The sequence below is a fragment of the Boeremia exigua genome (genome assembly GCF_020726555.1).
Source record: "Boeremia exigua strain MPI-SDFR-AT-0100 chromosome Unknown C7974scaffold_10, whole genome shotgun sequence".
Classification (NCBI taxonomy): domain Eukaryota; kingdom Fungi; phylum Ascomycota; class Dothideomycetes; order Pleosporales; family Didymellaceae; genus Boeremia; species Boeremia exigua.
This window is the reverse complement of record NW_025763527.1, coordinates 1,445,519-1,462,630: the sequence shown is the minus strand read 5'-3', so window position 1 is coordinate 1,462,630 and position 17,112 is coordinate 1,445,519. Positions and strand designations below refer to the sequence as shown.

At 37.0% G+C, this 17,112-nt stretch overlaps 2 protein-coding genes across 2 annotated transcripts; one reads left to right on the top strand and one right to left on the bottom strand.

Moving 5' to 3' along the window:
* Positions 1-826: 826 nt before the first annotated feature.
* C7974DRAFT_401187 (lactonase) lies at positions 827-2,726 on the bottom strand. The gene is made up of 4 exons (XM_046142583.1): positions 2,154-2,726; positions 1,932-2,086; positions 1,580-1,878; positions 827-1,533 (listed from the first exon to the last, which is right to left on the bottom strand). Exons 1-4 carry the CDS (start codon positions 2,472-2,474, stop codon positions 938-940), a joined length of 1,371 nt encoding a protein of 456 aa, XP_045994236.1. The 5' UTR covers positions 2,475-2,726; the 3' UTR covers positions 827-937.
* Positions 2,727-3,138: 412 nt separating this feature from the next.
* C7974DRAFT_39827 (uncharacterized protein) lies at positions 3,139-4,980 on the top strand. Its single transcript, XM_046142294.1, has 4 exons — positions 3,139-3,334; positions 3,384-3,480; positions 3,667-4,144; positions 4,202-4,980. Exons 2-4 carry the CDS (start codon positions 3,456-3,458, stop codon positions 4,755-4,757), a joined length of 1,059 nt encoding a protein of 352 aa, XP_045994235.1. The 5' UTR covers positions 3,139-3,334; positions 3,384-3,455; the 3' UTR covers positions 4,758-4,980.
* The last annotated feature ends 12,132 nt before the right edge of the window (positions 4,981-17,112 follow it).

Sequence of the window (17,112 nt, the reverse complement as noted above, 5' to 3'; positions counted from 1 at the left end):
GATTCTGAGCGCGGTGAGTGCGAAGCTTGGCCTACACACGCTTCTAGAAGCAAGTCAGTCTCAATCAGCATAAGTTGTGATGCGGCTTTCCTGCATCTATGTGAAACTGCCACCTATCAGCTTGCTCATGAATCAGTCGGGTCACAAAATACACGTCTAGAGAATCGCTGTAGTTAGCATACCCATTTCGCTTACATCTACAGCTTATCTAGCGAACCCCATCCCAGCTAATTCCGGACCATTAGGTGGTGAATCATAGACCCAATACATATTTCACCTTGTGCACGAAACTCTGAAAAGGTCCTGCTTTAGTCTCCGCAGGATCCTCCACGGGACCATCAGCAAGCTCTTCGCTCGCTTCGTCTCGTGCACATGAAGGAAGAGGCAATTGCCAAAGTTCACCATGATCAACGACACAGTTCGATTTCGATGCCCCCATACATGCGTTCATCGCTGCCACCTCTCGGTGTTCACTGTTGACAACAGAGTCATCACGTGTCTGGGGCGTGGCTGGTTTCGACTTTGGCGGAACAATACCGTCAGCAAGCGGAGGAGAGTCCAGCTCATCTTCGTAGTCGAGCCATCGCTTGAGGTGCTGTAGGTTAGCGTCTCTGTCTTTAACCATCTGTCGACGAATTGATCTTGTGTAGTAGGATATGCGGCGAAAGTGCCAAAAAGTGTACTGCTTCCTGCGTAACAAGAAATACATCTGGGTTGATGAAGCATTAGTCAAAGACCCTGGGGCGACTTTTCAAGACATATTGTAGTAAACATCATTGTGTGAATCCGTGACAAAAGGGCCACAATGCCAGTGACGACAATGTTCGTACGTTGCAGGTCATTGTGGAGCGACCTGATAATTGTGGATTACATTATTGTATTTATCTGTACATATTTACACGTATGCTGTGGGCACAAATCGAGATAATACTCTTGATTACTGGATGGGGGCACCAGAAGCAGCGAGCGTGACATAAAATAGCTTGGTCTGCCCTGTGACGACCATGCGCCCCTTACCAGCAAACTGGAAGTTCGCGGCAGTGGTACCAGTGTATATCTTGCCAATCAGCTTGCCGGATTTGTTGTACACCCATACACCATCGCCCGCACCAGCGTAGACACGACCCTTGGAATCAGTGTGAACGCCGTCTGGGATGGACGAAGGGACATAAGCGAACGTTTTGCGGTTCTCCCAGGTGCCGTCTTTGGCGACATCAAAGGAGTATACGGACGCCGGCGAGGTAAGATTGCGACCGTAGAAGCCAAGTGCAATACCGGTGTCAGTCACGTAGGCTTTGGTGCCATCGGGAGAAATGGTGATGCCGTTGGGAAGGGTGAAGTCGTCGGCAACAACCGTGATGGCACCTGTCTTGAAGTTGTATCGATACACCTGATTACGAAGACCGGGAGGAGGTCGGAAGTCCTGAAGGAAGCCGTAGAGGGTATCGGTGAAGTAAAGATCGCCGTTCTTGGGGCTAACGACTAGATCGTTCAACGAGTTGAACTGACGACCGAAGTAGTTGTTTATGAGGGCTAATCGAGTCAAATTGGATCCGGCATTGACTTCAGTTGAACTTACTGGTGGTGTTGTATGGTGCCTCCGGGTTCATGAGATACAGTGCCGAGGGGACGTTGGCGCCCTGGCCTTCACCAGCAAAGATTATGTTGCCCTTATAATTAGTGCCACCATTCGGGTTGATCACTTGAGGGTTGGTGGTGTTGACGATGGTCACTGGTGCAGCGCTGAGGGTACCGTTGCGAACCTTCTCAGCGTCGGCGAGAGATATCTTTTGAATGATGGAAGACTTGTTCAGACCAGTACCCGCAGCACGGGCTCCAGCGTTCTGCACAAAGAAGACCTCATCACGAGCTGGATGCCTGTTTCTGATTAGACTAGAATTTCGTTACGTGCTAGTGCCAATTGATCTCACCATGTGACGGCCTCATGGAAGATAGGGTCAGACTCAGAAGATGCAATCTGGGTTAAGGATGGGTTGGATCCGATTACGTCGTAGAATTCCTCATCATAGATGTGGAAAGGCTTTGCAAGAAGAGACTCTTCCGTAACGCCCGGCCAGACAAATAACTAAGAAGTCAGTCGTTAGACGTCGCTGTGGTGCGGAGACCTGAGATAAGATATGAATGCGACATACGGTAGAGTCGTTCGCGATGGCGGGCGGTGGGACATTATCCAATACGTTGAAGGTCTTCTGGTCGACAATCTGGGCAGCTGCAGGTACTTGCTGCGCAAAGGCACAGCCAACAGCTGCGCTCACAGCGAAGAAGGTACTTGCGGATGGCATCTCGACGCAAGAACGCAATTGAAGTTTGTCTGAAACGTCCGTAATTGTCCGACCGTAGCTCTCAGTTCGAGGACACCAGTGAGAACACACAGCTGAGGACGCGTGAATAAGGTTCTCGGCTGGACATATAAGACCTCTGAGATTAGCCGGCGAGATCCATGGAGAGGCCATGCAAGCTCTCGCGTCATTTCCGTCGAGGACGATGCGGCTCGGCTTGAGCCAAGATTCGGACCGAGTTCATTCTCGTATAGAATTAAGGAGCTAGTCTCAATGGCGTTCGTGTGGTGGGGAAAGCCCCCGGAACACAGTGCGGGATGCGGAGAGGCGCCGAGAGAATCCGTGAGATGAACCATTGCGACAACGAACAATGAAGTGATACTTCATTGTCGCGCAGAACTGAGACGCACTCTAGAATGATATTTGACATTCCGAACGAGCGGTAAGCAGAATCAATACTGATCATTAAATTTAATATGATTACTGCGGGCCTTGGAAGCTACCTAGGTATCGAGAAGGACCGACGTCTGCTGGCTGTGTGCACGATCAATGACATGCCACTATTCACCGTGCTCGCGGGGGGACGGGAGGCCAGGACTAGCGGCGGCCTGGGCGTGACAAGAACAAAGCGAGCAAATCCACACTCCTCACAGCTTGACGGCTGCGCTCATTACGCCAAGTGTTGGGTCATCTTGGCAATGCGAAGGCCTCTGATCACCGCCTTTCGATTCGCTTGGCTTGATCTTAGGCACCCGGAACTATGGACTCGAAGACGCTGTGGGCACACACTGCAGAGCGAGTGAGCTGCTGGCCAACTAAATTTGGAGCCAGAACTTGCGTTTGCTTGCGACATAATCTGTGCCAGCGACAACGTCAAATCCCAGTCCTGTGTCACCGGATAGGGTTTCCACAAGGTCTGCGACGATCTGAGATTAAGATCTATCACTGAATCTAGCACAAGCTTAGGGAAGCTCTCGTCATTGTGGTCATATGTGCCTAGATGTAGTACTCAGATGATTTATGCCTAACCAAGGGTTAGCCAGCATGCGTTGACAAGAAAACATTCATCTGACCAATTGACAGATCTTGCGATTCCATATAACATGTCATAGAAATCCGCCCGCTGAGCTGCCGACGTGGCGAGTCCGGTTGCGGATGGTGGCATTTAACCGCACCAAAGGTGAGACCGAAGTCAACCCCTTTCCGAACCTAGACACCTATGAATCGCTCAGTGTGCCTGCGTTCGCTCAAAGATAGGCCAACGGCCAAGGTAGCAATGTGGGGATCCCGCAGTTTCGCTCTTCACTCCACCTGTCGCCTGCGTGTCTTTGGGCACTCCCTCGTCCTCCCATGGCTGACATTACAGTTTTGAAGGTCATCGTGCTGGTGTTTCTCAGCGTGGCTATCTATAACTTCCTTGAACTCAACGTCCAGATATTCACCACTTTTAAGCGACGCAAAGGCCTCTATTTCTGGAGTTTTACTGTCGCAACATGGGGCATTCTCTTCAATTCGATCGGATATCTCCTCAAGCATCTTGAGGTGACACAAGAAGGCAATATCTACGCAACCATCATCTTGATCGGATGGTGCTCAATGATCTCTGGTCAATCCGTCGTTCTGTATTCACGATTGCACATCGTGATGCACAATGCGAAACGATTGCGGGCCGTGTTGATCATGATCGTTACCAATGCTATATGGCTCCACATACCGATCATCATCTTGGTCTATGGTGCCAATTCGGATAACCCCGGTCCTTTCGAAGGGCCATATTCCGTATATGAGAAGATACAGTTGACTGTATTTGTTGCTCAAGAGCTCATAATCTCCGGTTTCTACGTGTATGAGACTGTCAACCTTCTCAAGCTGGAAAAGACCATCGGTAACATCGGATCAAGGACTGTGCTCTACCACCTAATATATGTCAACGTCTTGGTCATGCTTCTAGACTTCAGCATCATTGGCCTCGAGTTTGCAAACCTATACGAAATCCAGACCGCTTGGAAACCCCTCGTTTACAGCATCAAACTTAAGCTTGAGTTCAGCATCCTCAACCGCCTCGTCGAACTCACCAGGAGCGCCCGAAATGGGAACTCTCACTCGTATAGCAATGCAACCACATCTGGTGCTGTAGCACTTGGGACTATCAAATGCAACGATACATATCAAGAACGGTCGGTCGCGCGGGGTGCAGATCAGAGATGCAATTGGGAGGTACACGTGGGAGGTGGAAAGGAGGCTGGCACTACGATTCCTGCAAGGGTGGTCAAGACCACTGAAGTCAAGATACAGAGTCACTCTCGTAGGAGAAGTGACGCGAGTCTGACCGAGAGTAAGACGGAAATGTTGCATGAAGCAGCCGCACAAGATGGAAACGACATAGAAAGAGATGCCTCTTCGTTAGTATCATTGGATGTCACTTACAGAAAGTACGCGAATCCGGTATGGCAATGACCTAAGCAAATCCACATTTACAATCATTATCCTCCTACAATAGATAGAAGTATAATTTATAAAAACACTAGCATATTTGTATTAATAGAATACTAAGCTTATGCTGTAACGCCGTAGTACTGAGCTACCAAGCCAGGCAAGCTAAAAAGGTATCACGACTTACACAATAGTAAGTCCTCACTTAGCACAATTTATATTACTAGGATCCTAAGTTATATAAGATCGAATATAATTATATACCTCTTCTTTAGGTATAATAACCTAGAGAATAGTTTAACTTGCTATACTAAATCTTCTAGTAGCTTAGTATAGCCTAACTTAGCTAAACCTAGACCTTAGTATAGAGTAAAGACTTAAAAATATAGCTTTATAGGCTTAGTATAGAATATTAATATAAAAAACTATATATTTTAATATTAGTAACGTACCCCACGGGCGAGTCGGACAACGGGCGAGTCGGACACTTTTGCCAAGCCCCCACCAAACACCTTCTCCTACACCAATGTCTTCTCAACAACACTATTTAGACGCGTCAAAAGAAGCGCAGATACAGCTTGCGCTCCAGGCTCTTAAACAAGACGTGACTCTATCTCTGCGACGCGCTGCTGCTATCTACAAGGTCCCTCGAAGCACACTAAGCGACCAGCGCACTGGACGACCTTCACGCGCTGATTCTATGGCCAACTCACGGAAGCTGGACAACAATGAGGAGGAGGTGATTGTTAAACATGTTCTTGAGCTAGATGCGCGAGGGTTTTCCCCTCGGCTCTCAGATGTGGCTACTATGGCCAATTCTTTGCGCGCTGAGCGTAATCTGGGTCCTGTCGGCGTAAACTGGCCCAGTACGTTTGTTAAGCGACACCCAGAACTTAAAGTCAAGTTTAATCGCAAGTACGACTACAAGAGAGCTCTCTGTGAGGATCCTGAGGTTCTGCAGGGCTGGTTTGGCCTGGTAGCCAACACCAAAGCCAAGTATGGCATCCAGGATGAAGACACGTACAACTTCGACGAGACAGGCTTCATGATGGGCCAGATCTCCCCAGGAGCAGTTGTTACAGCTTCAGAACGACGAGGTCGGCCAAAAGCTATCCAGCCAGGCGACCGGGAGTGGGCTACAGCTATAGTAGGCATCAATGCCAAAGGATGGGCCATTCCTGCCTTCCTTATCTTCAAGGCCCACCACCACCTCTCTGCCTGGTACAAGGAGGAAGAACTGCCTCAAGACTGGGTTATCGGAGTCTCTGATAACGGCTGGACTACCAACAAGCTTGGTATGGACTGGATAAACCACTTTAACAGGCATACAAAGGAGCGTACTGTTGGCACCCACCGTTTGCTCATTATTGATGGTCATGAGAGCCACGACTCTCTTGAATTCCAGCAATACTGCAAGGATAACAAGATTATTGCTCTTTGCTTGCCTCCTCACTCATCGCACCTTACACAGCCTCTTGATGTGGCTTGTTTTGCTGCTTTGAAGAAGGCGTATGGGCGCCAAGCCGAAATACTCATGCGCAACCAGATCAACCACATTACAAAGACAGAGTTCCTACCATGCTTTATACGCGCCTACAACGCTGCAATTACTTCTAGCAACATTCAGGGAGGGTTCCGAGGCGCTGGACTGGTCCCGTTTGATCCACAACGGGTTATAAGCAGCCTCGATGTGAAGCTGCGCACGCCATCACCACTACTACCTGTCAACAACGAGCTCTGGCAGTCGCAAACCCCAAGCAACACCCTTGAACTTGGGTCGCAATCAACGCTTGTAAAGACAAGGATTCAGAGGCATATAGATAGCTCGCCTACCTCTATGGTTGAGGCGTTTGAGAAGGTGGCAAAGGGGGCAGCAATAATTGCGCATAAGCTAGTGTTGGCGCAACAGGAGATTACTCAGCTTCAAGCTGCTAATGAGGCAGCCACACGACGAAAATCACACAAAAGAAAGCGGGTTAAGAAAGAAGGTACTCTAGTAGTTAAAGAGGGCCAGCGATTAACAGCTCTAAAAGAGTTTGGGGCGCGTGGTGATGGTAAGAAGGCAAAGAAGCAGGTGCGCGCTGAAGTAGGTGAGCCCTCCCAAAGGCGCTGTGGACGGTGTAATCAGACAGGACATAACGCGCGAACGTGTAAGAAAGAGATAGAAGTAGTTTCTGAATAGTATTACAGACTATACTGCACGTTGCAGCACCAAACTAGGTTGTTTTGTGTTATAATGGGGTGGAGTTTGGTGGGGGCTTGGCAAAAGTGTCCGACTCGCCCGTTGTCCGACTCGCCCGTGGGGTACGTTATTAGACTTTAAATAGTTACTTTCTATAATTATATAAAATTACTTAATTTATAAGTAACTATTAACTAATATATTATTCTTAAGGCTATTTAAAATAATACTATAAGATATTTATTAAACTATAAGTTAAAGATATACTATAGTTATACTACTAGGTTAAGTATCTATACTAAACTCTTAAAGCTAACTAGAATATTAGTATTAAGGTTATACTTTAAGCAAAGCTTATAAGCACTATTTAATTAGTTCTTAGGGATTAATACTATTAGGGAAACTAAAGAGGTCTTATACTAAGGAGTAGAGATATAATCTATCTATCTTAAGGGTAAGGGGTAATAATAAGTAGTATAGAGTAGACTATCTAGCTTAAAGGTTAGGTTAAGATCTAATATTATAGATTAATACTTAGGTTAAACATAAACTATAAGGGTTATATTCCTACTTGCTATATACTTAGAGATATTCTATAGATATTCTAGTGTTCTATAATATGTTAATATTAGAATATATTAGAATATTATAGAATTCTTAGAATAATATATAACATGTTCTATAGTAGTGTTCTACTAAGGTTTTAGAATAGAAGGGGTTATATTATTATTAGTTATAAATGCTAACCTTCTTAAAGACCTCTAGGTTGTCCCTAAGTATTATTAATTCTTCTATCTCTTATCTTCTACTATATCCTATCTTAGGTTTGTAACACTATCCTCCCCTTTTAACCTTTATATCCTTATAAACTAATCTATAACTTCTACAAGTACTTTATACTATAAATCTATTAGTAATTAAATTAACTATATAGGGTAACTTATAATAGTATCTTATTAGTACTATATAAAGTAAGGCCTTAAGTGTTATATAGTATTATTAAAGGAGTATAGAAATTGCTATAGTATAGGTAGCTAGAAGTATATTCTAATAGAGGTTCTAACTCTAAACTTTGCTTATATTAATTAGGAACTAGAGTGTTTAGAAAAAATAGAAGCTAAGGCTAATAAAGCTAAGTCTATAGTGCTATAAGTAATACTAGCTATGCATATAAAGAAAGATTATATTTATAAATAAAGGAAAATATTAAAGCATTATAAGTAATAGTAAGTAGATAAGGCAGGGTAGTATATTAATAATATTAAGGCTCTTAAAGCTACTAAGAATATTAACTATAATATTACTTAGCTAGAGGGAGGCCTAATGCCTAGTTCCCTAGCTCTTAACTAGAGTGCCTTTATACTATCTACTTTAGAAGGTAACCTAGACTTTACCTTTAAGAGTACTAGGATAGGAGCTATTAGTAGTTTATAAGGTGCGTCTCTAGTTCCTATATATTTTCTAAGTCTAGGTATCTTAACTATTTAACTAGGTATTCTCTATCTAGTCTAGTTCCTTAATATTTTATTATTTTCTTAACTTCCTATTTATTATTACTATTATTTTAGTAATAGAAGTCCTTCTAGATTAGTATATTAGTATTAGCTAGTTCTAATAAGGTAATATAGAATATAGGGTGTATTTTTATATCTTTTAGTAGCTTAAGTTAATAGTTAACTAGGCTAATTTTCTTTAAAATAAAAAATAGTCTAACTTTAACTTTGTCTAATTTTTTTATTAGTCTTCTTATATATAGGTTTTTTATAAAGAGGTATACTTTATCCCTCTTCTTTAGTAAAGGTGCTATTTTTCTTTTCTTATTAATATAAAAGATTACTTATATTTAAGCTTTGTTAATGTTCTTAAGTAATTTCTAATACACTTCCTTTAGTCTCTATACTAAGGGTATTACTAATTCTATTTAGATATTACTATCAAGACTTTATATAAAGAGATTTAGATATCTTCTATAATTTATAAGGAATAGCATTATACCTATTACCTCTAATAGTTTGTTATTATATGCAATTTATGCTATAGGTAAGAGTAAAACCTAATTATTCTAATACTAGTTATAGTAGATATAGAGATATATCTCTATTGTCTAGTTTACTTACTCTATTTATCTATCTATCTATAGATAATAGGCTATTAAAAGCTTCTTCTTTGTTCCTATTACTACTAGGAATATTGTCTAGAAATTTAAAGTAAAGAGCTTGTCTCTATTACTAATAATTAATTTAGGAATACTATAGTATTAAATAATCTTATCTAGAAATACTTAAGCAAGCTACTCTATAGTATAGCTATATTAGAAAGGTGCAAACTTAGTAGCTTTTATAAATCTATCTACTACTATAAATATTAAGTTTTAATTATAGTCTATTATAGGGTCTTTAGAGATTAGTAGTTGTGTAATAAAATCTATTATAATATTTATCTATAGTGTAGTTAGTAGTTCTATTACCTATATTTCTCTATATTTAGTATATGTACTATGTTTGTTTTGCTAATAGTTAATATATCCTTTAATATATTTAGTAACCTTGTCTTTTATATTTAGGAACTTATAATATTATCTAATAAGTTCTATAGTCCTTATAATTCAAGGATAACTATATAGTAGATTACTATAATAATTATATATAATTCCTTCTTATAGGTTATCTAGTACTTAACTTAGTATATAGCATTCCTATAACACATGTATAGTATTATTAAGCTGCTATAATAGTCCTAGGGATCTGTCTTAGTTAATTCTAAGTATAGCAGCTTTATTAATTGTCTTTTTACCTACTAGGTTATATTATTAGCTAAGAGCATCTGCTCTACTATTATCCTTGCCTAGAGTGTATAGAATCTTGAATTTGTACTAGCCTAGCATTTCTAACTATCTAACTTGTCTTTAGTTTAGGACCTTAGTAGTAGTAAAGTATACTAAATTCTTATAATCTATATAGATTATAAGGTCTAAATAGCTTTCTATATATACTTACTAATATTCTAGGGATAATATAATTACTAAGAGTTTCTTATTATATATATTATAGTGTTCTTCTAGTCCTAAGAACTTAAATAAGTAGTAAGTAATAGGGTGCTATTATCTATCCTTTTCTTGCGTAATATATACTCCTAATACTAAATCTAAGGTATCTATTTCTATTTAAAGTAGTTTGTTACTCTTAGATATAATTAATATTAGGGGGTTAATATATACCTATTATAATAACTTAAATATATTATCCTATTCCTTTCCTTATAAGAAAGGTATATCCTTCTATTTAAGCTTTATAAATAGCAAGGCCTTCTCTAAGTAATCCTTAATAAATTGTCTATTAAAGTTAATACACCTAAGGAACTCTTAAATCTCTTTAACTATTATTAGGGTAGGCTAATTCTTTACTATATTAATTTTAGTATTACTATTATTAATTAAGGATTATAAGCAACTAAATTAATTAATAGATAATATACCCCACAGGCGAGCAGATTAACAGGCGAGCGAATTACTTTTGCTAAGCCCCTACTAAAGTATCCTCTATATACCAATGCCTTAATAACAACCTAATCTTAACGCGTTAAAGGAAGCTTAAATATAGCTTGCGCTTTAAGCTCTTAAACAAGACGCGAAACTCTTATAGCAACGCGCTGCAGCTATCTATAACGTTCCTTAAGCTATACTAAGCTATTAACTTACTAGACAACCTTTATAAGGCAATACTATGCCTAACTTACAAGAGCTAGATAATCTAGAGGAGCAGGTAATTGTTAATTATATACTTAAGCTAGATAAGCAAGGATTTAGCCCTTAGCTAGCAGATATAGCTGCAATAGCTAATTCTCTGCGCGCAGAGCGCAATCTAGGCCCTATTAGCATAAATTAGCCTAGTATGTTTATAAAGCATTAACTAGAGCTTAAAGTAAAGTTTAATTGCAGGTATAACTATAAGCAAGCTCTCTGCAAGGATTCTAGGGTTATATAGGGCTAGTTTTCCCTAGTGCAAAATATAAAAGCTAAGTATAGTATTCTAGATAACAACATATATAACTTTAACAAGACAGGCTTTATAATAGGCTAGATCTCCTAGGGAGCAGTTGTTATAGCTTTAGAGAGATAAGGAAGGCTAAAGGCAGTCTAGCTAGGCAACTAGGAGTAGACAACAGTTATATAGGGTATTAATGCCAAAGGATAGGCCATTCTACTCTTTGTTATCTTTAAGGCGTGCTACTACCTCTCTAGCTAGTATAAGGAGGAAGACCTGCCCTAGGATTAGGTTATTATAGTCTCTAGTAACAGCTAGACTACTAATAAGCTTAGTTTTAAGTAGTTAAAGCACTTTAACGCGTATATAAAGAAGCGTACTACTAGTACCTACTAACTACTAGTTATTAATAGCTATAAGAGCTACAAATTGCTCTAATTCTAGAAATACTGCAAGAATAATAAGATTATTACTCTATATATGCCTCTATACTTATTGCACCTTCTATAGCTACTTAATATAGGCTGTTTTGCCCCTTTAAAGATAGCATATAGGCACTAAGCTAAATTGCTTATATATAACTAAATTAGCTATATTATAAAGACTAAGTTCCTGCTATGCTTTAAAGCAGCCTATAATATAGTGTTTACCTCTAGCAATATCTAAGGAGGGTTTTAAGGTGCTAGATTAGTCCCCTTTAACCTAGAATAGGTTATATTAGCCCTTAATATAAAGCTTTAGACTCTATTACTACTACTCCCTACTAACAACATACCCTAGTAGTTGCAAACCCCTAGCAACACCCTAGAATTTAGGTTGCAATTAACTCTAATTTAAGAGAAGTATAAGAGGTAGCAGGGCAGCTTACTAAATTCTATTCTAAGCGCGCTTAAGCACTATATAAAGGGGGGAGTAATCTTATCCTATAAGCTAGTTTTAGCTTAATAGGAAATTAAGGAGCTTTAAGTAGCTAATAAGGCTGCTATGCAACAAAAATTATATAAAAGAAAGCAAGTTTAGAAGGAAGGGACCCTAATAGTTGAAGATAGGCAGCGGCTAGCAGCTCTAAAGGAGTTTAGGGCGCGTAGTAATAGGAAGAGGGCAAAGAAGCAGGTGCGCACTTAAGAGGGCAAGCCAACCTAACGGCGCTATAGAAGGTGCAATTAGACAGGACACAACGCGCAAACGTGCAAGATTAATATAGAAGAGGTCTCTAAATAATATTCTAGCCTGTACTATACTGTGCAGGACTAAAGTGTAGTGTTTTAGGCTATAATAGGTTAAGTTTTGGTAGGGGCTTAGCAAAAGTAATTCGCTCGCCTGTTGATCCGCTCGCCCGTGGGGTACGTTATAGAATAAGTAATTAAGTAAATTAATTAGGTTCTCTGTCTTCTCTAAGGTGTTATAACTACTTAAATATATACCTTATTCTAGAGCTTAATTAGGCTAAAATACTAAGCTAATTAGAGATTACTATGTCCTGTAATTATTATATAGTAGAGGTAATTAAGGTTAGGTAATCTAAACCTTCTCTATAATCCTAGAGAGTTATTAATTAGTAACTTGCTATAACATACCCCTTAGGTGCATTAATCTATTAATTATTATACCTACTTACTATAGTAATAATAATCCTTTTCTTTAATCTATAATCTTAAAAGTTTATTATTACTATTTATTTACTATTATAACTACTCTTAGTGCTTTACTTAATTAAGCAAGTAAATAATTACACTAAGCCCTATAGTAAATAAATAATATTATATAGCATACTTGCTTACTTAAACTCTAACCCTTTAATTACTCTTATATAATATTGTTGCCCTTTTCTACTCTAATCTAACCTTCTAACTACTACTAATTATAGTATAGCTATCTTAATTATAATTTAAGGTAAGCACTAACTAGTTAATTAAGGTTTCTACTCTAAGTAAGACACCTAGTAATACTCTAATTATGCCTTCTACTATCTACTAGACTTGTTTAGGCTGTTCTATTATTTTTAAAGCTCTAATAGGTACTCCTGTATAGTGCTAATCTTATTAGGCTTATATTATAGAGAAAGATAATAATAAGCCTACTTAGTCTAATTAGGATTAGCTTCTACTAATTAAAGGTAACTTTTAATTCTATGTGTGCTTTAGCTATATTAAGAAAACCTAAGCTGCTATATTTAAGATTAAGATTTATTATAACTAGTTAAGTAGTAGTAGCAATTAGTATATAGAGTGTATTATATACCTATACCTTCTTATAAATAGCATAGTTACTTAGTCCTTTAGTTATTACCTTAGGTATACTTATAAAAATTGTCTTATAGGTGTCTTCCTAATCTTAATTATTTTATATTTATTTGCTAATTAGAGAATAGTTTATAGATTAGGAGTTAGAGTATAATTGCCTCTCTATACTTATTTCTAAGCATACCTAGCATCTTAATAAGCTTAAGCCCTTAGCTCCTTAATTAATTAATAGTCTTGCTTATCCTTTAATTAATTACTTTAACAACTTAATTACTAATCCTACTCTAGTAACTCTAAAGTTAAAAGGCAATTCTAAGAACTCTACTCCTAGTAATCTATCTAATTTAGCTCCTTCTTCTAAGAAGAAGAAGGTCTCTATAGCTAATAAGGTATGTTTATAATTAGTAACTTTTTAAGCTTTACTAATCTAGTTTTTAGCTTTATATAAGGTTCCCTACTAATCTTTACCTTATTACTTCTAATTAGAGTCCTTTTAGCTTATATAAGGCTCCTCCTTATCTATAGAATTTAAAGTCTTGTATAATTTCTTAGAGGAGTGCTACTAATTAGGCTTGTTCTTCTTTATACTATATAATTAGCTTAAGGCTACTACTTCTAATTATAAGGTTACTCTACCTATAAGTTATACTCTCTTATGCCTTTATTTGTACTAATCTTCTTAGATAAAAACTTCTATTTCTATATCTTACTTGCCCTCTTCTATTATTACTATTTCTATATTATCTAATCTTAATTATTAACTGCTTAAGTAGGTTCTTACTAATACTTAGCTTGCTACTAAGAATAATACTTATACTAAGTATACTGCCTATATTTAGGCTTAGAAAAAGAAGGACGATTAGAAGAAGAAGGAGGCTAAGCAGGCTAAGCAGGACAAGATTGTAGTTAGGATTAATAGGGCTAGAGCAGCTACTTAATCTTTTCCTACTAATTACCTTATATTTTCTAAGGAGTAGCTTGCCTAGTATATAACTACTTATAAGGTGTTGTCTAATTAGGTAATATAGATGTTTAGTATTCTTAATTATATCTTTAGAGTAGGTAATAATAGTATTATAGAATCAAGCATCTAACTGCGATTAGGTAGCTTAATTATATAACTATAAATCAAGCACCTAGAGCTATGTAGGAGGCTTAGACCTATAGAGGCTAATTTACTAACATAGAGCTGCTTAAGCTATAGTAGGAGCTTAATTAGACAAGGTTATATAATCTATATAATTTTCCTTTATATTTAATATAAGTACTGTTCTATAGTATATAGAATTAGTGGTCTATCTAATAGATTACCTAAATATAGGCTTACCTGCTTAATTATAGTTATAAGCTTAGCTTCTATAAGAGAATAGTAATCTCCTTATGCACTCTTAGCTAAGCTTATAAGCTTATATTTAGCTACTCTAATCCTCCTTCTTTAATAATATTTCTCCTTCCTATCTAACCTGCTATAAACAAGCTTATTATTATAGGTAGAAATACTTAAATACCTAGCAGAGTATACTAGCTTAAGTTATATAATAACTAGCTAAACTAGTATATATAACTAACTTAGCACATGTAGCTTAAAGACGTCTAGGAGCTTGTTAACCTAGATGCCCCTAATACTCTAAATATAAGTAATAGAGCACCTTATGTTCTATCTATATGCTTAATCTACACGCTATTGCTAAGCTAAGTATTAACTAGAATGCTAAGGTCCTAGACCTCCTGCTTAGGACAAAATAAGCAGGTTATTAGTATAGTAGAAGATCTACTAATCTTAACACTGCTACCTCTAACATCTCTAACAAACAACTTAATTAATTAGGCTATATATAACTAGCAGCTTATAATCTTTAAAGTAGAATTAAGCAAGTAGGTAAGCAAGGTAGAGCATATATAAAAGCTATAGAATTAGGTTAATATAATAGTTACACTAGCAATTATATTATTAGTAATAATATAGCTTATTGCTACTAACTCTATAATACTATAATTACTTATATAAGCCCTATATATAGAGCTTGCTCTTATAAGGGTTAGTATGCTTAACTAAGTATGTGCTAAGTATTATATATACCTCAGAGCTGCTTATTAAGGGTAAGTAGCTACCTAGAACTAGTATTAGAAATAGATATTCCTATACCTATAATCTAAGTTATATAAGCTTCCTAATATAGAAGGGGAGCTTGCTATATAAGACTTCTTAGATATAATATTATATAAGATTATACCTAACTAGAGCTATATAATATACTAAAGAATTATCTTAGACACTATCCTAGGGCTTAATTCTCTTAACCTTAATTAGGTTAGCTAGGTATTTAGTAGACTAATATATAAGCATACTATAAGATTAGGGAAGAATAGTCCTAGGGTGTTTGCTATATTTAGTAACTAATCTAACATAATTAGAGCTTCTAATAGGTCTACTAATAGCTTATAAAATACTCTAGGTTATACCTACCCTTATAAATAGAAAGGTAAGACTTATAAATAGAAACCTATAGATTACTAAGTACTTAAGATAGCTATTAGAGGCTTATCCTTACCTCTAATTAACTTATTAGATAAGGACTATTTAGAGATACTCTAAAAGCTTAAATATTATAAGTATAAGGAAATAAAAAAAGCAATTAAACATCTTAGCTAGATAGCACTAAGCATAGCTATAACATCTAGAAACATATAGTTAACTACTAAGTTAGTAGCTCTATATACTAAGTTTCTAGGCAATATATATACTATATTAATTAATCTAAAGTTAATATAAGAGCTAATAAGTAGCTTACCTCTAGCAATATGCTTAGAGAATTCTAGTATATATAACCTTATAGACTTTAATACCTACCTATTATTAGATAGTATAATTTTAGACAATAGAGTAGCTATACACCTAGTAAATAGCTTAAAGCTTCTTATACCTAGCAGTTTCTACCTAGCTAAGGCACATAAGACTATAGAGGTAGGTATAACTATATACCCTATTAGTAGCTAAGGTAATTAATTATTTAAGAATGCTCTTTATAGAAAGCATAGCCTATATATAGAGGACTTGCTCTTAACTAATATTGTTATAGTAGAAGGTTTCTATATTAACATAATCTTAGAAGCTTAATTAAATAACGTAGGCCTCTAGTACTTAGGTCTTAATATAATACTCTAAGTAGGTTTTATAGAAGACCTTAGAGAGAGTATTATATATACTACCCTATAGTATATATACAACCTTACTTTCTTTAAATACAAGCTACTATTGTTTTACTTGCTACCCCTCTTAAGTGCTATAATGCCTATTAAATAATTATATACCTCTATACTAAGAAGCTTAACCCTAGAGCTTTAGCATATATAAGTAGGTTATCTAGGGCTAGAAGTACTCTAGGCACTTATAAAATAAGCATATAGGGTATATATTAGTAGTATTACCTAAAAAGATTATAAGCACTATATAATAACATATACTAAGTAGGTTATCTCCTATAAGAAGTATAAAAAACCTAGCTATCTATTTTAGAGGATTAGCTAGGATTTGTTTAATATGCTAGTAGTATAAAACAGGGAGCTATAGATCTTTATAATTAAGGAGTACTATAGTAGGAAGCTCTTTCTATATTATCTATAAGGCAAGATACTAGTAAAGCTCCTCTAGGTACTCTATAACTTTATAAGCTAGGTACATACCTAGTATAAGCTTAAAATCTGCAAGATTATATAAGATAATAATATAGCTACACTACTATAGAGAGGGAGCTTAGAGTATAAGTGCTAGGCGCTTAAAGAGGGCATTAATATAGAGTATAAGCCTCTATATATGCATAAACTAAATAGTAGACCTAAATAAGTAGGTTAGGAGTTAGTTATAAAATTAATTAAGATATTAAGTAGAGCAAACCTACTAGAGAAGCTCTAGCTAGAAGTTATAAAGGCAGCTACCTAGCTATATAATATGTGCCTAATATATGCAAACA

Excerpts from the sequence above, each read along its gene's own strand:
- C7974DRAFT_39827 (XM_046142294.1), top strand. The coding sequence starts at position 3,456 with ATGGTGGCATTTAACCGCACCAAAG. Across the intron at positions 3,481-3,666 it reads GGCATTTAACCGCACCAAAG|TTTTGAAGGTCATCGTGCTG; the intron begins GTGAGACCGAAG and ends CTGACATTACAG. Across the intron at positions 4,145-4,201 it reads ATAATCTCCGGTTTCTACGT|GACTGTGCTCTACCACCTAA; the intron begins GTATGAGACTGT and ends CATCGGATCAAG.
- C7974DRAFT_401187 (XM_046142583.1), bottom strand. The coding sequence starts at position 2,474 with ATGGCCTCTCCATGGATCTCGCCGGCTAATCTCAGAGGTCTTATATGT. Across the intron at positions 2,087-2,153 it reads CCATCGCGAACGACTCTACC|TTATTTGTCTGGCCGGGCGT; the intron begins GTATGTCGCATT and ends CTGACTTCTTAG. Across the intron at positions 1,534-1,579 it reads GGCACCATACAACACCACCA|CCCTCATAAACAACTACTTC; the intron begins GTAAGTTCAACT and ends TGACTCGATTAG.